Genomic DNA, 23,302 nt, shown 5'->3' with positions numbered 1-23,302 from the left:
TCAACATGATTTGAGGGGGTAGAGCCTCAATGTGATCTAGTTTTCAGGTCAACCATTACATACTGTGCAGACATATAATGTACGCAATTATTTGCACATAAAGCATGTCACAAGTTGCGAAATCTGATTGATAGGCCATGGTGTTTGTGACACAGCAGTGTTACGGGATGTTAACTGCAGACGCGTGGTCGGTGAGAGACGCTCTTTTTGATGGTGTCTGAACGCTCTTTGTGATGGTGTCTGAACGCACTTTGAGAACCCCATCAGTTGCAGTCCACAATGCGAAATCGAGTTCCTATGGAAGTGTGAAACCTCCCTTCCTGGAAGGAAGCCTGGGCAAACATTGGCGGAAGTAATGGAAATGACTTGGGGACACAGCACTCCTACGCTGGTAGTAGGGTAAACATTTAACCAGAGGGCCCTCCGCCTCCAGTGGGTAGCTTACGGTGGCTTCTATAATATTTTCATATTGCTGATGTCAACTGCACAGACATAAACACTACAACTATGTCTACACTTGCTCAGTCTCTGTGCATGCTGAGCCTCTACATCTTCAAACCTTACAAATAACCAATCCTAGCATTTATGTTGCCTGAAAGTTAATTATCATGTGGCAGTAACAAGCCACATTTAGCTATCTTTGGATACCCCTTCAAAAGAAATGACTGTTCCACATTTCAATTTGTAACATTCCCATAGTAAACTGAAAAATAAAAATGTTCTCATGTATCTTTTTTTTCCTGAAAATTCTCTCTAATGAACTTTGGTCTGCCTTTGGTATCTAATTTGAATATCATGCACACAACATGACTATAAATCTCTCTACCATCAGTACCTTTCGATTTGCAACAGCGATGACTGCTGTGGAATGATAGAGTGAACTCACTAAGTCCCATCTATCAATCTTGAGTAAACATTACATGCATATCATAATACATTGTATGTACAGCTTGGAGTGAAAATTTCTTATTCCATTAAAAGTTGGCATTGTCTACAGTTTGAACAGTACAAAACGTATGCAGTCATCGATTTGTCCCACTTACGAACTGTACAATAATTGCAAGTATACAGTTTGGTATAGCCACACACACACACACACACACACACACACACACACACACACACACACACACACACACACACACATACACACACAAACAATCAATCTCTGTGATCACAACTCTTGACATTACATACATTTATGAGACAACTACATACATCACATGTTTCCTACAAGGTCTTATTACACATGCTGGCTCACACCTGCCAATGTAATCAATGGTATAAGGAAAATGAAATTGTGCTCATATTTCATAATTTGATATGAAAAACAATGCATTGAGCACTAACCAACAAAATGTACTGAACCAGACAGACCTTGCAAATGGATATTTTCAGAGATGCCAAGTTCAAAAATTTTTATGAGAGAGATTTTCATGACTCGGCGTCTCGGCGCGCGCGCGATGCGTGCGAGCGAGGGAGCGAAGCGACCGAGCAGGGGGAGGGTGTGGGAAGGGGGTTTCCTCCCTGCCACGGTAGGGAGCTTTGTCAATTTTTAGCTCTTAATGGTGTGATCTGTGTACACTTAAGTGACTATTTTTACTTATTTTGAAAGACAAAAGGGAATTATACCCTCAATTGCAACTATCACATAATCCGTTGAGCTATATGTCCCGATGAGTAAGAAAAATGGGTGCCATGCGTGAGATCGTGAGACGGACCCTAAATGCGTGAGTCTCCTGCACAATGCGTGAGACTTGGTAGCTCCGATATGTACAACTGTATATTAGTAGGCATAGTTGTGAATTTATATGCTGAGGAAATAGTATTTTGAATGATATTGGAATAAATGTGTACAGCTGTATTATGTAGGCATAGTCGTGAATTTATACGCTGAGGAACTACACATAATATTGTACATGTATGTAGCATCTTGAATGATATTGGAATGATTTGTGAACACCAGCACTCAGAAACACAGCCATCCCACGCAAAGCACACTTTTACACAAATTCACTCGAGTGTGTCTGCAACATGATGCATTATTATACAGCAATGTCCCTGCATACGAATGATACATTGTGCATATTAGTTACAATGTCATTATGTGGCGTACAATGCAATTCATGATGTCATGCCCATAGCACAATACAATGTATGTACAGTGTAAACACAGTCCTACTCCTACCACTGAAACGCGAGACTCACTGTACAAAATGGCATGCATGGCACTGGAGTTTTCCTCTATTTACTGCAACACAGACTGAATACTGTACCAGGCAAATGTGTGTCTGCTGCATATAATTGAATGAGATGATTTGATGTGCAGTAGGTGAATTCAAATTGTGTATATGGCCCATTCTCAGTAAAAGCGTTCAAATACGGAATTTTGGTGTCGCCGACATTCCATGACAGTTTGCGGTTCCCTGAAACCTATTAGATACTATTTAAATGTTTATAATATATCACGAGGACTTTATTTGTTAAAAATAAACACGATCAAATGCGGTTGTCTGCCTTTTTGTATAAAATTTTGCTGTTAAACTTCGTTAAGACCCCCAAAATGCAGTGTCGCCGGCTATTTCAGAATTATGTTTTATTGCTCCTCTCCGTCCACAAACACACTTTCCAAATATCATTTTCATGGACGATGAGCATATCATAAGTGCTAATCACAATACTCAAAAAGTTCCAAAATTTTTATTGACTTCTTTTTTTATAGCCTTTTGAAACCTGTCGCCAAGTTAACCGCCAGATACGTTACCAGTTTCTTTAGTGTTACAGCATTGCGAAAATAACAAGACTATGCAATGACCCTGTGTATATGAAACCCTGAGAATATACTTCATACATTGCAAGTACTTAGATTTTTTTGTGCAACAGCTCTTTTTTGAGAATACGGTACAATGTTTGAAATATCGGTTTTCTACACTCTTATTTGGACAGATACGTGACATCGTATACTTTTCACGCCACCCACTGCGACAGATATTGCAATGTCAGACAAATTGTATATTATACATTACTCCTCGGAATGACGCATCGATTCAACATTAAAGTTTAGTACAAGTGAGAAATATTTGGTAGATATCGCTCTCATAATGATATGATCGACCATATACGTTACCACAGATACGTTACCCCAGATACGTGACTGAATTTTGCTCATTGGTCTTGTGCTTTCTGGGGATCAATCTGGTCAAAATTCTTCCCTACACATTACATGCTTCGTTTTGTTGGACCTCAGGATTATATTCTTACACCAAAAGGACAGAGAGGTGAAAAAGATCAACACTTCTACATGATTTTTCTTTCTGCGTCAATGTCTCACAACTTAATGCCAAGTTTTCCGACAGATACGTTACCACATAATCAAAATGCTGAAAAGAAATTGTAAATTTTTTTACAAACAAATCGTTGTGTGCTCATAAACTCCAAGTTCTATTCTATAAAACCCAACCACTTTCATATTCTATGCAACAACTTTGAACGTTTATTTTACAAGACGAAGCTAAGATTCAGCATATCAGTTTTTTGCTTTTCAGATTTAGCAGATACGTTACATATAATTCAGGGCACCCACGGTGACAAATAATGTTATGTAAAACAAAGTGTTCATAAAACAATTCTGCATAGAATGACGCTTCCATAAAAAATTAAAGTTATGTTCAAATGAAGAACATTCAGTAGAAATTGCTCTGTAACTTCACCGACGGATTCATTTACGTTACGCCAGATACGTTACCAAACTTTGAAAGAGTAAAAAGTAGTTTATGAAAGGCTTCCGAGAAAAGTTTCAGTGTTCTGTTGCATATTTATTCTAGTGTTTTTCAACATATGAAGAACTACTCAAGATTCATTGATAAGTTGAACAATTATTTATTCATTTTCATTAAAAGGAATGAGCCAAATACGTTACCATAGGTCAAACAACTGTTTAGCATATCGAGTTCATAGAGACTGTACCTACCTCCTTCTAAGTGCCTGCAAAAACATATTTTTTAAACCTTGTTTGCATTATCCATCAAAATTTAATGAATGTTTATAGTCAGATGGATAAATACATTCAGACGTAAGATGAGAATATTCTGTGAATGAAGAACTCAGCTTTCACATTTAGGGCTCTTTTCCACTACATTTCATAGTTTAAATATTACGTACAATGTTTAAAATGGTTAATTTGGGCTTACATCATTCATTTTTACATCAATTCATGAGGTAAATAATTAAACAGGTGATATTTATTAATTCATACACAACTAAAATTATTACTTATATTTTACCAGATACGTTACCAAAGGTGATTCGATGTTTTTCAATAGTTATTTCCCCAGGAAAGCAATTCATATTTGTTTCCTGTGAAATTCCAGATCGGATCGTTCCTTTTGCATGATTTGTGGGATTCGAAACTTTATTTGTAAGCGAAATTTGCTAAAAATACAAAGTGAATTTTAAGGTTATATTTCATTTCAGCAAAAAGCATATTTCAACCTACCACACAGAAATAATTTCTACCAATTAGCAAGGGATGACAACATCTTTACCTCTTGAAAAACCCCAATATCTTTAGGGGGGACAGATGTCTTTTCCTGAACAGAAATTAGATCAAAACAATAAATTTAATTCAGAGTTAGGAGTCCATTACAATATGTAAATTTGCGGTAACGTATCTGATTGGTGATCAAAAATCATATATGATGCTCTATTTCAATTCATTTTTACTCAATGAATGGCCATCATTTAGAATGTTCCACTTTTTGTTTCGTATTTGACCGGTTTTGAAGTTTCCGAAAACACATCTTTGAATGTATTACTTTGTGGTTGATTTTTCGGTTTTACTAACATGGAATTGAACACTTAATCTGAGAATGGCCCATATAACAGCAGCTCAAGAAGACTGCATAAAGCCTACAGGGCTAGTGCTGTCTCTCTTTCAGAAATAAATTTGTGACTGTTTTTGATTTCTCCCATTAAAGGAACTGTTGACATGGTACATCACTATCACTTGCAAGGTATCATTGTGGAAGCTTTGAATTTGTTTAACTACCATTGAAAAACAAGACTTGAACATCTAAAAGACAATATTTATGAGTGACATTTTTTTGCGGCAATTGCAAAACTTTCAACTTGCACCAAAGGGAAAAAAAGATCTACACATATGCATAAAAATGCCATGATCAATGCCAGAAATCTAGCAAACGAATGATGTTTAAAGGCACCTTTCTTCAATCAAAACTACATTTCAAAAAATTGTCATGTACAAGTGTACATGTGCATTCAAACTAGACTAATACTGAAAGACATGTTCAAACATGACAAATTTTTACATGGCCATTTACAATTGTACTAAGCTGAAGAAGTCTCACAACAGACAACCATTATTAGCTCATCTTTCCTTTATAATGTAACGCTTTGCTGTTGTTTCGATTTGAATACTGTATACGCTATATATTTCGCGAGTCTAAATTTTCGCGAATCAGGAATTCCCGACGATTTCGCGAGTGGTTAAATTTGCGACCGTGGAGCCTTGTACTGAACGGAGAAGTGCACACGCGTATGTCACATTCACATCGGGATCAGAGTCAATATTTTCACGTGTCTTTAATTTCGCAAATAGCACCTGACTCGCAAAATTCAAGAAAATAAAAACCCCGCGAAATACTGTAAAAGTGGAAATTTTCGCGGTGTTCTAATTTTCGCGCATTTCGCGCAACCAGAAACTAGCGCGAAAATAAAAGCACGCGAATATTTTTGCTTGCCATATGTGCCTGTGCGTGATGTCTTGATTCCGCGGAATTAAAAACACGCGAAACTCTTCCGACCCGGCCAAGCGCGAAAAATTAGTCACGCGAAAATATCCACTTTTACAGTATTCGGCGTATATAGTAACACACCGTTCACTAAAAATAACAAAGTTGTGCAGCTGTCACTTGATATTTACTGTACAGCTACTTGTTACAATGCAACAAGCATCATTCATGATGCAATGCAAAATACTGATATTATTAAAGACATTTGCTACATTTTTTTTGTGTGTGTGTGTTTCTTATCAACAAGTGCATAAATCATGTAAATCCACTGCAAAGTGACCTCCTAGCATACATCACCTCTTCGGCAAGTTGAAGAAAATATAAACACAAATATATCCAGATAACCTTGAAGACGTTGTAATTTGCTAGAGTCGGGGAAAAAAAATTTGTTCCAATTACATACAGTACATGTAACAGATTGATAATTCTCAATCCTTGTCCATTTCCACAGCAAGCCATCCTCATTATTTTTCCAGATGATCACACTTAATCAAATTATCCCACTGCCAAGGCAGTACTTGTATATTGATCAGACCCAGTCATCAATAAAATAAAGTCCTTTTTTTTTCCCTTCCCCACAAGGAATCATACAGGTATTTCATTTAGTAGTCTTGGTTTCTGTTCTCTACCAACATGAATAGATGTTTCATAATAAAAACACTGGCTGCAACCTACAAAATGTACCATACATGTAGGCCTACATGGAACATTTTTAGTGTAATTTTCAAGCTGTCATTTGCACATTTCTATTCTCGAACAAATAAAGTACAATTTCCTCTTCTGGCGAACACCGTGAAAAATCAATACGAAGGCACTGAAAAACACCATTTGAAAGAAAAAACAAAATAAAACAAACAAAGTCAGATCCAGCATGTCAGATCACCACCATTTCTCACCAACTAAATAACTGACATTTTAACATGTGAGATACAGTTACTACACACCCACTTTATCCACTTACCCCAGTATCCAAAACTGGGCTAGTGACATTTCAAAAGCCATTAGAATTTACAAGCTTTGATAAAGAAAGTGGCATGATGATAATATTGAAGGATGATCAATACGAACATTTGTATTGATGCACTGGTATCCTCAATGAACAGATCTCATGGCTCAGAGAAAGGGCGGTAAATTAGATCTACTATTGTATACCCTGTAGGTACATGAAGAGATATAGTGTACAATTTGTATATGCCCTATCTCAAAAAAACCAACTGAGAAAAAAAAGAAAGTACATTATGAAAGGTATCATGGTTGTGGGATTTTTAAAGCCAGTCACATGTGATGCAAATTAGTGAAGTGATGATTCAATGGCCTTACATGGCTCACATTTGTTGCCATGAATACAAATCTTCTCCTAATTTCCTTGTTTTGATGTGAATTCTATAAGATGTTATCCTGCAAACACAACTGTTCACAGGTTTCATTTTTAGTAGTGCTCGGTGAATACCCAAGTGTCAAATGGGAAGGATGTTGCAGTTTAATCACCGCCAAAAAAATAAAAATAGATAAACAAAATAAGAATGATAACAATGCAACTCTACTGCCCAATCCAAAGACACTTGTCAGGAAATGGCATTACTGCTGCTGCCTAATGTGCAATATCACATTTTAATATACAGGGGTAACTCTTTTGTATGAAGTTGTCATGGTTTCTTCAATATTCTATAACGTTTCTATTAATTGTCTAAATTTGATAACTGTCCATCTTATACGCCGTGTTCTCCTTCTACTAATCTTTGATTTTTTTTTAAAAAAGAAAAAAAAAGGAAAACCTTTCCTTTCAGCCACCACCTACACATCACACATGTACACTGTATACTGTATGAGGCAAAATCACTTCTTCTTTTTTTTTTGGGGGGGGGGGGACAAAAAAGGTTCAGGGGGAATAGTCCCCGTGATAGGCCTATACATGTAATACAAAATTATTTTACTAGCAATATCATACGAAAATACGCTGTACCTACAGTAATTAAAAAAACATACCTTGTTCTTTTCCTTCTAGCATTGCCACATACAGTGTACAGCTATCGAACATGAATCAATCGGTCCTAATTTCTGCAAAACATTAAAGAGTTATCACTTCAGTACAATGAACGACAAAAATCAATGTTAAAATCCCCTGATTATCCCACCTGCATCATTGATATTACTGATCAGTACAATTTCATCCTTAGTTTTACTGCATACAACAGTAATCTACTGTACATTGTACATCCTATAGATCACATTTGTGTTCATGTTGTTGCTGTTGTTGTTGTTGTTTCCTATTTAGCAAATGAGTCTGCCATTACCGTCTCCAATTTTTGAACAAGAAAAGGTCAAGAGATTTAATGATGCGCAGACACCTGAAATAGTCCCGGCTGGCACCAGGCACAAGATAGATAGAGTCCACAGACAAGCATAATGCGAACATCCCCCAATTGCTTTAAAATGTGTGACAAAAGGTGCCGTATATTGTGTACCAGTGAAGGACAACCTAGTCAATGTCTGGAAGTGTGATTTCGTTCAGTACAGTGTGTGTGTGTGTGCGTGTGTGTGTGTGTGTGTGTGTGTGTGTGTGTGTTAGCGAGTGCTTGTGTGTGTGTGTGTGTGTGTGTGTGTGCTTGTGTTGTACACAGGCATGTGGAATGGCATGGATGAACATGTGACTGCAAATTTGTACATATGGCGACCAACGCAACAATGGGTCGTGGAGATTTGTTCTGTACATGGACTATTGTGTACTCAGTAATCAAACCTTTCTCGGGGAACCAACTATTTTTCTAACATACAGTGTAGGACCTATATCTGCCAAACTATTATCACTGTTAACCAGCCTTTTTTACGGTATCTATTCAAATCACAGTTCTGTCAATATTACAAGCTTGGATGAAGATTCACAAGCAAGTACAATGTACAACTTGTACTGCTTTCAAAAGCCTGCCCTAATAAAGCTGAACAATGAAATGTAACAGAGAATTATAATCTTTCTTGTGATATGACTAATTCATGAAGTTTGTTTGTTTTTTCCACAGCTGAGAAAATTAGCATTTTACAATTTAAAAAAAAAAATACAGACCTGCAGATGTTGGGTGTAGTGTCATACTCTAAAGCATAAATCTGGTACACAAGGGAATTTGGGCGTTTCATGGTATGAAACTGCTATTACAGATGACAATGATCATAACTGACAGCTCTTTCTTAAAATGCATACATGTCGCAGTGTATATGTGTCCCTATGCACTCAAGAAACGGAAAGACCACAACAGAATGTATACCAGGATATTGGTAATTTACAGATTTCTCTACTGCACACTGACATTGTAAATTATCTCTATTGCTTGACTGAACACTACAGTCCAAATCTTCCCTGGTTCTCAAGAGACTTGAACAGAATCAGCTATACAATCTCACTTCAATTTATATAGGCCTACCTACAAGTATATTTTTGTTACATATGATGCATTACGCGTTACCCCGGGGTACTGTAGTACCCTGGGGTACCAAGTTGTGTAGCGCCACCTCACGTCCACTTGAGGACAGCCGCAGAGAAATGCATGCACTGTGTGTGCGTCTACAGTCATTCCCATGCCACTGCATGTGATACTATGCATGCATGGTATGCTGCGCTGGCAAATATAGCGCGTGTTTCAGTGCAGTGCAGTGCAGTGCAGTGGCTAGCGCCTGCTACAGTAGCTCCAGCACCAAAATAATTTCCCACTTTTTGACATCCAGGGTACAACCTTTTAAAAAAAAAAATAATTCAACAAAATGGCTGATTTTCATTTGGTACCCCAGGATACCATTTATGTCATCATATAGACGCATCTATATCGGGGCTCAAGAACAGCGGTGGCCCCCTAAGGACCACTAAAAATTGGTGTCGCGCCACCAAATCTATCTTTTGGTGACTCGATTCTAGGGCAACTCAGGTTCAAAATGGATTGTTACTTTTGCTTGCAGTTTGGGCCACTACGTATCTTTTTCGGGCCACCAAATGTCAGATTTAAAGATTTTAGTGGCCCGAATGAGCAACCAGACAAAAGAAGTTACACTGTACACAGTGTGCGAGCCTTGTCTGTATTGATCTTCCTGTGATGCACTAAATACCGGTAATACTCTTTGCTCTAGAGCAATAGATTTCATGAGCATGATAAATTTGCAATCTGGGACTTGTTAGTACAAAGACAATTTCCAGATTGCCTGCATTATACGATTGAGAATGCAGCGGAATGAGAGGCAATCTATGTGAGGTCAACATTTTTCCACGATGAAGACATGTTGGTATAAATACAATTTTTTCAGAGCAGACATCATTTGAACATGTTGTTGATTATGTTTTGAATATCAGCTGAATTAGAAAATCTGCAAAAATGTTTACAGAAGTAAAAAAATAAATAAAGTGTAGACAGTATGCACGGGAAGTTTGTACCAATACGCCAGAATCGAAGCCAGCCATGGGGTGGGGTGGGGGTGGGGAGGGAACTAAACTTAGAAAGGGCTGAAGGCAGCCTGATGACAGGAAAGCTAACATCTTCCATTTCAGTAAGATGGAAGATGTTAGCTTTCCTGTCATCATATAAATTCTTGTATTTCTTTACTATTTTTAATCTTATGATGGTCGATATTCACTGGTTTGCATTCATAATAATTCTCTCTAGAGAGTAAAGTTCAGTCAGAGAATATATAGCATGTATACATCATGAAGCAGATTCAGAATACCATGCCATGTTGTGTGGGTTAAGGGGATGCAGCTTACATAAAGTGTGTGTGAGTGTGTTTCTGTTTTTGACTTTTACTATGTATATAAAGACAGAAAAGATTGGTAGCAGGTAAATTAAGACTGCATGCACTCATACAACTTTACTTTTGATGTAGCGCTGATAAACCGCACGAACAGAAAGGATCGGTTTCAATATGAGCCATAGAAAATTGATGGACAGAAAATCACTTTCATGACAAGACATGACTGCTTGGATGATGCATTGCTTTGTGTCTGCTTATCTCTTTTGTTTAGATGTTGATACGGTATCTAAGGAAATGCTGCTACATTCATGTCACACTATGACGAGTAAGCCACTGTATTTTCTTCTGCTTTGAATGGTTGTACAGCCGTGATCAGACAACTGTCTAAAATTCTTTTACATATCATGGAAAAGTTGACAAATTCTTGATCCACCCATGCCCCACCACGTGTCAACCCTCCAACAGTGCAAACACCCACACTAATGACACAATACACAATATAAGGCTGGGTTAGGCAGAATCACTTTGTAAAGGGGGCCCACGTACAACTTTGTATGCCATAGCATGCATTTATTCCCCCCCCCCCCCCCACACACACACACACACAAACTATCACAGGATTGAGTGAACCATTCAGACTGTTCACTCAGTGATTCTTGCCCCCTCAGACACATATCTCTGCTGGAATTCAAGTTAAAGTCAAAACTCAATTGGGTAAGCTATGATAAAAGCGAAGTGACAGCAGAAATTTAAAAATCAAGCATCATCAACTCCAAGTCAAATTCATATTACAAACAATAAAGTCCTGATCCTAGATCTTTAGGTCATGCAAAACAAAACAAAAAACAACAAATGGATATGAATCCTTCTTCTTGCATTCCAGCTACATGTATACTGCATGATCCCTCCTTTAATACCATATACCGGTAGTCTTCAAAGTATGTTATAAAATAGCTTGTATTCCATAGTATGGACATAATTTTGGTTTACCACCAGTGTGATGTTCCTCTTTGGTGCACAAACAGTCACTGAGCAAATATAGACAGTTCTCCCACAGTTCAAATATTTCGAAGTTCTACCTTTCATTTCTGCATATTTGCATTCAATAATAATCATATGTCAGCAAAAAACAAAACAAGACAAAACAGAAAACAAATTATTGCAGATGCAACCCCCCCCCCCTGCATATTTCCTTCTACTTTTCAATGATTATAAAAATCAGACAATAACGATTACACTAGTACGGTATGTGAAACATTCAATGCAGCAGTAGCTACTGTAGTATAAAATGGAAAATGAATAAATCAATGAAATCCATGGTTCTCATGACATAATCATCTTATGATCTAACTTTCATCATACAAAGATAAATGTATCATATCAATTTAAGTACAAGTATGAAAGTGTACAAGTTAAATACTTCTCTTACTGTGATATACTAGTTTTCCTAACACAAAAAAAAAATTTGACCAATGCACAGACCTGTACAATGTAGAATAAGATGGAACACTTAATGTTTGGAATCAATGGATAAAACCAACAAAATAAGATCCATGTCATCTTTGTAACAAGACTAATGTACAATAGTCATACATTTCAAGAAAATACTCAATTCTGAGTGATACACGCCATTAAAATCAAAACAACATCAACATACAATAGTCAAGAGACAGCAGCCATCTGCTTGTCTGCACATTAGACCTGCAGAAAAGGCTCTTTACTTTGCATACTACTAGTATAGTGTACAAACCAACTACAGACTTGGTAATAATGAGCACTGTGCACAATGCATTATGTAGGGAACATGGTCATACAATGTACAGCATGTATGGGTACAACACAATGTACATGTACACAAGCATACATGTACATGTATTACCTACAATTGTACAATGTACAGGTGTGTTGTGTGATGTGTACTGTACATACCAATACCCAAGTACCAAACTGCATTCTTTTTAATAAATGAAGTATACATTTGTAGAAATTGTGTATCAAGTATGAATTCATGAATATACTTGTAGGGTCTACAGTGTTACTAATAAAATTAAAAATGGCAGATTTGGCAAATTGTAGATTCATTGTAAGGTATACAGACCCTATTTCACCAAAATTCTGAATTTTCACAAAAATATACTTTTGCGATTCATATGGCATATCAAATGTTGAGGTTTTGAATTTTCTTCAATTTGTCTCCCTCTAACAAAGGGAGACAAATTGAAGAAAATTCAAAACCTCAACCTTCACCCCTCTTCTAAATATTCTCTTGCATATTAAATGTTATCATTTCCCCGAGATTTCAAGAACCTTAAACACATTTTCTATTAAAGAACAGACAAAAGATAATTACATGCTATGTTTCTCAATTTTTCTTCTTTTTGTTTTTGTATCACTGAATGGTACAACCACTCTTTGTTGGGAACTTAAAAAAGATGCAACTCAAATTTGTGACTTTGTGTGTATCTGATGCTGTAGTAATTAAACTTTTGATAACAACTTGGAAAGTGATGACACATTTCCTACGATCAAGCTATTACTTCCACGCTATCACTCATAGCCAAAGACCCCTTGTTCCCACAACATAATAAAACAAAAACAACTGTTCTAGTCTCAACTGTTGTTCCTGTTCTAATGAAATATACGGTAGAAGTTGGTACGGTCTGAGATCAGAGACTATCAATGCTACACACATTAACTATTCCTTTCCCTGTCACACAGGAAGTGACTACGTTCATTTCAGCTGAAAGGGGGGTGATTAGCCTCCCACTCCAGGCATACGTGTCCTTAAAGGTGCTATTCATCTGACTGTATGAGGTACATGTAGGTCCTATCCTTTCAGAACAGGGTATTCAGGTCATTCCCATTGTATTGCCATGCAAACCAATCATCCTTCCATGCTTGGCTGCTCGCAGGACGAAGGCAAGAGGCAGATTTTCAGAGAAATGTGCACAGCTCAGCTGTATGCAAAGCGAAAGCACCCAATCCCCCCTTCAGAAAGAGGGCAATTTCTGTTTCATTATCATAGCGTGCACAGTTAATCTGCTTCCAAGTACAGTTGTATGACCAAGGACAGACTGTGATCGAGTCTAAAGCTTTTAAAAAATGTTGAATAATTACAAGCTGTCAAATCAGATCTTAATACCTTCTTCCTCAAATATCTTAATGGATTCTCATGCAAGAAGAATGAATGAAACAAGAAGCCCGTGGGTCTAGCGCTCAGGGCACACTGCCCACGTGGAACTCCCACTGAGGCAAACTACATGTATTTTAAAAACCTGGAGATTCAGGGACTGCTACTGGCATCTTAAGCCCTACGCAGACTATACGATCAGGTACAACCTTAAAGACTGGAAGTATGACATCACTAGCCTTGCCAGTTTCCAGTCGTGCTACTGGGTCTTAGTGCCAGTTGTAGAGATTTGACATGCCGAATTTTCAGCCAATCACGATACAGTATTATGCAATGAATATTAAAATACATGCAGTGCACACTAGCCCTGCGTGCGCTTCGATACTCATTGGTAAAATGTACTGAAGCCAGAACAGTTGTAAGCCTAGTTGTGTAGTCTGATCGTATAGTGTCCGGTGTCTAGTCGTGCCAATGGTCGTATGCCCTAGAGTCGTGCGGCCAGTCTGATCGTATAGCGTGTAGCAGGCTTTAGGTAACTGCACACAGAACACCCTCCTATTTGGGGGTATTAGGTCCCAAGTGGACTCTTGGGGATGCCCCTACCATTATACAAACTACATGCTGTATGATCCCCTCCTGCCAATGATAATTCCTGCCAAACATGGTTAATTAAAATCCACCCATCGGTTTCCAAAAGGATGTCAATGTGAAAAAAAGTTTACGCAAAAGGAACACAATACCAGGCACAGGTGATGGCAAACGATCGCAACTGCTCACTTGAGACACTTGGCTCGGTTGAGCCACAACTATAAAATGGAATGTGCAATCCATCCCGTAGAGCAACAAAGACAATGATAATATAATACAAACAGATACTGCATCATATTACCAGGAAGTTCTAAAAGCACTTTAAATTTGATGTAACAAAGATACAAAATATCATACAAACTGCCACAGAGTACTAAAAAAAACCCAAACACACACACACACAATCTTGCTTTGTGCATATTCTGAATAAGGATTTACCTTTCCTCAAAATACAGTATACAAATGACGCACAGGTCTGAGTGCGTCAGTCGGAATTGTGTGCATAAGGTAACTATGGAATGCTTAACCCACGAGGCGAAGCCGAGTGGGTTTAGGCTAAATTCCATAGTTACCGCATGCACACTATATTCCGACTGACGCACGAAAAGACATGTGCGTCATTTGATTTATAGAATGGGTAATTTTCTTGTCAAAAACCCAGTTTTCTATCGTGTTACCCGATGACAAAATTACTGGATGCATTTCCTTTTGGCTTTCCGTAAAGGGCATGCATACCCGTACTTAGGGTTTTTACTGGATGCATGGCCAGCCATGCATAAGTTTTTACTGGATGCATGGCCAAGCCGAGTGCGCGAACGCTTGCTTTAGTGCGCAAACCTTTGTTACAAGTACGCGTACTCTTGCTAAGTGCGCGATAACATGTTTACCACTGTGACTCAGCGTGCGGCCAGTAAAAATGAACACATAGCTCTCGACCAATCAGATCGCAGGATTCTCGCTACCCATTCTATAATGACTTAGGTTCACCAGAAAATTTGCAAATTTGTCAACCTGTGAGATATTGTTCGACTGTTTCATGATATTCCTTTGTGAGCGGTGGGGAAAGAGTGACTGTGTTAACATTCAATATGTGAAAAAAGTTGTCTGCAACATGGTTGTTTCTGAATGACTGTCACACACATTCAAAACCGAGCTTTGTGTCTTAGCTACACTTGTACACTGGTCAACATTTTATAACAAGAGCAACTAGGGAAAAAGCAGACAGGGTCCACATGAATATTTTCCTCCTAAAATCAATTTAGCCAACATTGCATATAACAGTATTACTAAAATTAAGGTGTTTTAGTTGCTTCAGGCAACTGGCTCTCTTTTCTCATCTAAAAATAAAGTGTTACAAAGACTTTAAGTATGAAAATTTGCAAGAATTTCGCTTATATTTGGAGGGAAAAAAATGAATACGTCTTTATCTCCTGAAAGGACACATGCATGTTTAAAAAAAACGATGCCTGTTTCAACAAACAACCAACAATGACCCCAGGCTACATATCAGTTGTTTTCTTGAAATTCAATAGCGAGAGTTACACGTACATTACATCACCACCTGTTGATATGGAAGGAAGCACAAGATTTTCATGCAGTTTTCCCCCACCCAGAAATGCATTTATGCTCAAAAGTAGGAAACAACTACAAATATATCATGCCAAAATTCAAATGAGAGACAGATGGTATCTAGAAACCTCTGGGGTTTGCAAACAAGACTACCATCCTTGGCTAGAAAGCTGGAGAAACTGCAGTTCACCAGTTTCTGTGTGGATGCAAACGATTAGCTGGCCGCCACAATCCACTCAAAGTTGCAAAGCCTGTGCCTTTGCCAGAAACGAATTTGAAATGTGCTCATGCTGGGCTGGCCACTTGGCAGCCAAACCTTGCACTGGACTGCCGCAGTTACGGGAAGTGTTTCATCTACAGTGCACAGGAACCTATGGTCTACTCAGCTGTTATTACATTTTTGTTGTTTGGTTGCATTTCTTGGCATTAAGCCCAGTCAGATTCCTTCTCAAGCAATTTCCTACCTCTCCCACTTTACTGTCAACCTGTCTTCTCAGAACTCCCCTACATTCTCATGGCACAACACCCGAATCATTATAACATTGTGTGCCTATCAAACACTTTGTCATTAATAATTTTACTTTACATATCGTTTTGTATGAGACACTAAAAAGATTGAATTACGGCATGGGCAGAATTGATTTAAAAACTGCCTACTGCACTTTACTCTGAACACAGTTTTCCTACTCGGAGTGCTTTACAAAAAAAGAACATGCTGTAACTTGGGCACTAATCATCTTTGTAAGCGCTCTGGATTATTTTACTGACTTCTGTCTTAAAATTGTGATTTTAAGCCTCAGAAATGCAATCCGGAGAGAAATCAAGCTCATGATATCACAAGGTCAAGCAGAAGGAAGATAAAAGCATCTCTACTCCATATACTTCAGAATCCAAGCAGTCTCTGGGGAGGAGTTGGCCCGACTCAGCTTGTACACAGTTGTACATCCAGGGCTCGACACAAACTTTTTTTCTTTCCTCCAGAAAAAAAAAAAAATCGTTAAAATTGAGATTTTGGTGGTCCAGTATTAAAGGGAACATAACAATTCATTTTGAAGCTAAATTACTTGATCGAGTCATCAAAAGATAAATCTGGTACCCCAACATCAATTTTTAGTGGCTCCGTTGCCTGTGACATCCAGCCACCACGAATGATGAGCCCAGACATTGTTTAACTATTGTGACAATAATGTGCAATGCACATCAAGTTGGATTGCTATAGCTACAGATACAGCTGAAGTCCTGTGCTGTGAGAAAGTTTCCTCCATCCCACCCCCAACAAACACTGATGCGGGGAGAAACAAATATTTCATCTCTCAAAAGATTGTATGGATTGACAAGAGATATTTTCATGATTTGTTTGCTTCACAGACAGTATGAAATCTATAGAGATATGAACAAGCAATAGATGTAAAGGCGGTATCTTTCCTACTTTTCCTGTTAGAGTCAGAAATTGTTTTGAAATCGTATTCATCTATATTGATATTGCGCATATAAACATTTGGATAGATATAACTGAAACAAAATTCCATCCACGAGCAAGTCCAGTTTTGCACCAGAAGAGGCAAGGTGTAAATATATTGTCTAAGTTCAAGTTAGTATCAATAGATATTGCACGCTCCAGACGCTGAAATTTTTTGTGTGACAATCTTTTAGTTTTGTTCTTGTTTTTGTTTTGCTTTGTTTTGTGGGGTTGTTTTTTTTTGAGAGAGAGAGAGAGAGATTCACTTTGAGGGTCAACGTACCTGTATACCAAATAGGGGTGAATGACCTCAGCCAGGTCAGCCATGTGGATGTAGATGTTGAGAACCTGTGGCAGGTAGAAGTCAAAGTCCTTCTCTGCAAGGCTGAACAACTTGTTGGCTGTGAGTCAAGGGTAGATAAGGACAGAGGGATAAGTTCATCGATTGAGGTCATGCACACTTTATGCTAGCTTCAGTTCCAGACCCCCATCTCTTTGTCTCATACAGGCAGATCACTTCATATCCCTGCCATTAGGTTTAGAAGGGAAAAATTGCCTGCTGACTAGACCAAGATGTTCATGCACAATATTTCTTTATTTTCAAAGGCAGTGCAGTGTTTTGACACCAGCTCAAGAATAACTGCAAAATTTTAACTTTCTTTTCATGATCATGGGGGGGGGGGGGGGGGAGATGAAACTAGAAACTGCAAATTGGAAATAACATTGCCTCAGAATTAAAGAAAAGTAATTGTGATCTATAAACATAAACATGTCATGCACTGGTATGACATACAGAGTACTCATGTAGCATAGTATGGATTTGTGACTTGCAAAATGGCCATTATATGCAACAGTCTTCAGTTGTTGTTGTTTATTTTTATTTGAACTGTTAATTCTTCTTGTCATTGATTGAAAGGGAGTGGAAATGTCCATCAAAAGAGATATTTTGCCTGTCTCCGTTGGTGTGAAGTTTCATGACAACTGTCCAAAAGGCTCTTAGGCATTCAGAGAGACAAATCTAATGTAAGATATACTGTACAATGTACATGTTGAAGCATGATTTGTATTTTGAGTATAAAAATTAACAACTATTGATTGAAAGGGAGTGGAAATGTCCATCAAAAGAGATATTTTGCCTGTCTCTGTTGGTGTGAAGTTTCATGACAAGTGTCCAAAAGGCTCTTAGGCATTCAGAGAGACAAATTTAATGTATGATATACACTGTACATGTTGAAGCATGATTTGTATTTTGAGTGTAAAAATTAACAACTCATGAATATATTGCCTCCCTAATACAAGTGCACTGGTCTAACACAGGATACTGCAAATTTTCTCTGAAAAAAAAAATTATAACTGGTAATAGTCCCAATTTGTACAGTATCCACAAAATATATGGTGTACACAGTATAAACAAATGCCTGGACTACATGTCATGTCATGAAATTAAAATATTTGTATGTCCATATTTCAACAAAGTAGCTGTAAACTTCAAGCAATGGTATTCACCGTAGAAAGAAAAGTGAGCTCACCAATATATGATTGAACCCCAGGTTCTTTTGATTTGTATAAGTGGGTAATCGCAATGGATGCGTCCAAGTACTTGGATTCAAACAGTCTTAAGAGGAGTGACTCCTTTGGTGGGGGGAGCTTGTCTTTCAAGACAACTTTATGCCTTGGATCTGGCTCAGTCCTTATCTCATCCTCTTCCTTTATACAGTTCCTAGAAGGCAAGTGGAGGCTTAGACCCAACCTGTGACGGTCCAACCTGTCGCACAGGTCGGCGTCAAAGTCTGGCTCGCTGAAACCGCTCCCATCAACATCGCTGAGGGGACTTTCCCCATTCACAGCGTTCACTGCACCATCATTATCACTGTGGGAAATCCCCTGCAGATCACTCTCATTCACCTGGGCAGCATGCCCATTCTCCTTCCTTGATTGCACTGTGTGAGACGGATCACCGTTCATGTCCCCATTCACGACTTGGGGCAGGGGCCCATTTTGATGTTGGTGCTCCCCGACACGTGTGAAGTTCAGCTTCGAGGGCAATTTCCTCTTCTCTGTTCTCTCGCAGTGTCCAACAGATCCATTGGTCAGCACGGAGTCCCCTCCCCCAGGCCGAAGTCCAGCCACTTCTTCTATCTTCTCCATACCCGGAATCCCCTTCATGGACCGACACCCCGTCAATGACACCGAGGTGCACACCAACTACCTGCAGCAAAATCTCTGGATAAGATCCACATCGCAGCTCTGTGGAAAGGATCAAATGGAATCAGTATACACCAAGACTTAGAAATCCGCCCTGTACTGTACAGCTGTATGTGTGTGAAGAAGCAAAATTATACCAAAGTACTTTACATTAAACTTTGACACAAATCACATACTACTGTCGTATGGCACTGCCCAGCAAACAAGGCTACTAGGTATTTCTGGTACAATAGAGAGTCTATTGATATGCAATAAATAGGCCATTGGGAAAAGAGTTCCAGGCTATAAAATGATGTCACAAGGTTTAAGTTCAAAGACACAGATCTTGTGGTTAAAATCATGATTATATTAATGCCATGTTGCAATGCCATTTATCAAGCAATATTTCAATAATCCTTTTCATGAAAACTCAAACTAAAATAACGTGCCCCCTTAAAATGACCATTCAACCCTTATCCCGAACAAAATACCCTAATCCAAGTCATTAGAACTCAAATGTAGCCTGTAGGATTCTTTCAAATAATAATATCTTCATGTAGATCTACCAGTACCCTGTCAAACCCTTGGTACTCGGGATATGTTTCTTGTTTCAGATTTTAGCGGAAGCACATACTGGAACTTTTGCTACCATCGCTATTAAAATAAAGTGTCAAATCACTTCAACCTGACTTTCAATACTAGTTTCATCAACAGAAAACTCCACACACACACACACACACACACACACAATTGCCATTCTTCAAATCAAAATAGCATAGGCGTGTAATCACCCGATCTAAATTTGGAAACACAGTGATAGATTTGTAGCGTTGGGAACTAGTTTCTACACACTCTGCTTTGGTCGAACAGTTGTCATATCAATTAATAGACAAATTTGTAAATTACTTTACAACTCACCAAAGACACAGAAAATGTGTCACTAACTAACGTCTAACGTTAAGGAACCGATTTCTCCTGTCACGTCAGGCTGTCATGTCAGTATGTCACTCAGCAAATTCTTGAGTCAGTCCACATTAAATGTTGATAGAAGACACATAACATCTAACGTTAGCTCGGTCTACCATTTTGCAAGCCGCTGTGACCATCATATTCATAACTGTTTGTGTTTGGTCCACAGTACAGTCCACTAAGTCTAAGAGCTGGAGCTGAGTCGTATAAAGTCGGGCATCACATCAGTCATCACTGTATCAGGCAACGAGCGATCGAGCCGGCGTACCGTACAGTTTGCCCAGCCCTGTCTGTGTGTCATTCACACAGCGTACAAACGTACCTTCGTTAGGATCTCTCCAATTTACAAGTCGACAGTGCTGTACATGGCAGGGTCATTCACATACGTATACACACATTACAAGGGCCGTGATGACGGTACACCTGGCAAAGGGCTGATCGACCGTTCATAGCCGCAGTTAGAGGATCAGCTGTAGAGGATGTATAGGCGTATAGCCCTGTAGGACTAGACTGCGTTAGACGTGGGACGTACACGAACATGGCCAGCGAATAGTGACCGTAATATTTGTTCAATATCCATCAGTCAATAGAGCGCCCGTTCCTGTTTTTTTCGCCTTGTGAAGGTGACCATTCACGGCAACTCGAGCGAACGAGCTGAGAGCGAGTCGATCAAGTCGTCGGAGGTCGACAAACTTTCGATCTACGATGATGTCATTTCTCTTATCTTGCCTGTTGAAGGTTGGATTAGTCTGAGAAACTTTTCAAAAAATATGATTTAAAGAAATACAATTTCAAGTACTGCAACTGTCAATATACCGTTTATAAATATTCAAGAATAGTTCTGAATGCATTTTGGCAGAAAAAATGTATTCAGTCCAGCAAAAAAAAGAAAGAAATATACATCACAAACTGGTATAATTGAACAAGGACATGTATTCTCCAATATGGCGATCTCCATGTGAACAGTAAACAGTAAACCACACCATAAAGCAAAATACTACATGCAAGGCCAGTAGTGTAATTCAATTTTTCAGTTTATCTCTGTCTGATTTCTCCGTCTGTTAGACACGAATGAGCAGTGTATTCTAGAAGATATGTTGATTTTGTTTTAAACTACGCTACGTAGGGGCCTTGTCGCCGTCACGAAAAATGCGGCGCATCTCGAGTGACAAGTGGCCAACAACCACCGAGAGCCCCAGCCCCACACATTCTTTTCTATGTAAGTTCACATTTCCTCGTTTCTTTTCCTTCTATTTTTATTTCCTCTTTTGTGCATAGATTGTTTAGATGCCGAATAAGTTTGCAGTACTCAACCTGTACCTGCTGAGAGATCGCAGCTCACGTGATTTTGTAGCCGGCCCGGCCAGAGGCATATTTCTAAAATAGATTAAACAAATGAGGAGTCTTGGATGGTGGCCTAGCTAGTAAATTTAGTAAGCAGTAGGTTCTACTAATACTAAGTTCTATAGAAACTTCTAATTTTAATATAGAAATCTAGAGTTCAAATGTTGATAAACTTCTCAATAAAACTCAGAAACTAGACTCTAGAAGTGGGTCTAGTTATAGTCTGAATCATGCTACTACTGTATACGCTATATATTTCGCGGGGGTTTTATTTTCGCGAATTTCGCGAGTCAGGAGCTATTCGCGAAATTAACAACACGCGAAAATATTACCTTCCAAAATGAATCCCTTGCCTTGATGATACGAACATTTCAGTACTAAAATACCATGTCACGGCTTACCAAACAGACCATACTGGCTAAGCTTGTTTACGCACGTCCACGTCTACTTTAATACGAATACTGTAGAGAGCCAATCCATTATCGCAAGGGGACCACTCGTCAGAAATCTAGCGTGATGGACTTAACCACTTCAAAAATGTTGAATTCTAACTTACTAGTTCACAGAGTTTGGCAAGTCTTTTTCTTGCAGTGTATAACTAGTATCATTCTTATATGCTAGTAAGTTGAAAATTCACACTTTCTTTGCCACTTCATATCTTCTCTGGTCCCCCAATTGCGAATTTAACCACTCGCGAAAATGTGTGACATCGGCAATTCGCGAAAAGTTATGTACGCGAAAATTATAGCGTATACAGTATGCTAGTGTTTAGAGAGTATTAACTATTATGTATCTGCACACACTCGCTCAAAGGCAGTCAAGCATGCTCGTCATACTTCATCATGAGATAATGACGTGCCGTAATAGTAGTGGTACCGGTATTGAGACTAATGTAAACAATGTTAATTGATAATAATGATTAATCTGGACCCTATTTGTATTTATAAAAACTATTATGATCTAGAAAGTAGTATCCGTTTTATTAAATATGCTATAATATTAGATAGACCTACGCTATGGTGGTCTTGCAAATGAAATAAAGCAACTACGAACTAGAAATAAGTTAGATGTGATTAATTGTGTCAGCACTGAACTGTAGTGTGACAACAAACCAACCAAACACAGTGCAATGTACACCACTGCCGGCACAAAAGTCCAAATTACATTTGACAGACAATTCTAAACCAATGATGGCCACCCAAGCATACAAAATGTTCTCTGGCCTTCAATGGCTACTGAAATGCCAGCATTAGAAATGGGGTGGGAGATTAGCAGTACAGACATTTTTTTTGTCTTCAAAAAGCTTGGTTAGATCTTCAAGATATTTGCCAACATTTTTATGGAACCCTTATACCATTTGTATTTAATCACATTTGTATTTTCTTTTTGAAGATCTGCCTTTCGATCACTGAATCACAATTTCCAGTAACAGTTTCACTCTCCTTTATTTTGCACAGATTCAGAGCAATGATCATAAAATATCACACAAGTATATTGTCCATGACAAAACTCCTTGCGGTC

The 23,302-nt window shown here is 38.4% G+C and overlaps 1 protein-coding gene across 1 annotated transcript in view; it reads right to left on the bottom strand.

Annotated features, from left to right (window-relative positions):
- The window catches only part of LOC139725844 (phosphatidylinositol 4-kinase beta-like), a 35,084-nt gene extending 15,557 nt beyond the window's left edge, over positions 1-19,527 (bottom strand). Inside the window, exons 1-2 of the mRNA XM_071636922.1 lie at positions 18,814-19,527; positions 17,568-17,685 (exon numbers count right to left, since the gene is read on the bottom strand). Coding sequence (XP_071493023.1) covers positions 17,568-17,685; positions 18,814-19,450 — 755 coding nt within the window. The 5' untranslated portion in view covers positions 19,451-19,527. The remainder of the gene's footprint in view (positions 1-17,567; positions 17,686-18,813) is intronic.
- Positions 19,528-23,302: the final 3,775 nt, after the last annotated feature.

Source organism: Diadema antillarum, unplaced genomic scaffold (genome assembly GCF_040938485.1).
Source record: "Diadema antillarum isolate AM-2024a unplaced genomic scaffold, OU_Dant_1.0 seq00000063_RagTag, whole genome shotgun sequence".
In the NCBI taxonomy this organism is placed as follows: Eukaryota; Metazoa; Echinodermata; class Echinoidea; order Diadematoida; family Diadematidae; genus Diadema; species Diadema antillarum.
Note: the sequence above shows the minus strand (reverse complement) of the source record. Positions and strands in the feature narration are given on the sequence as shown.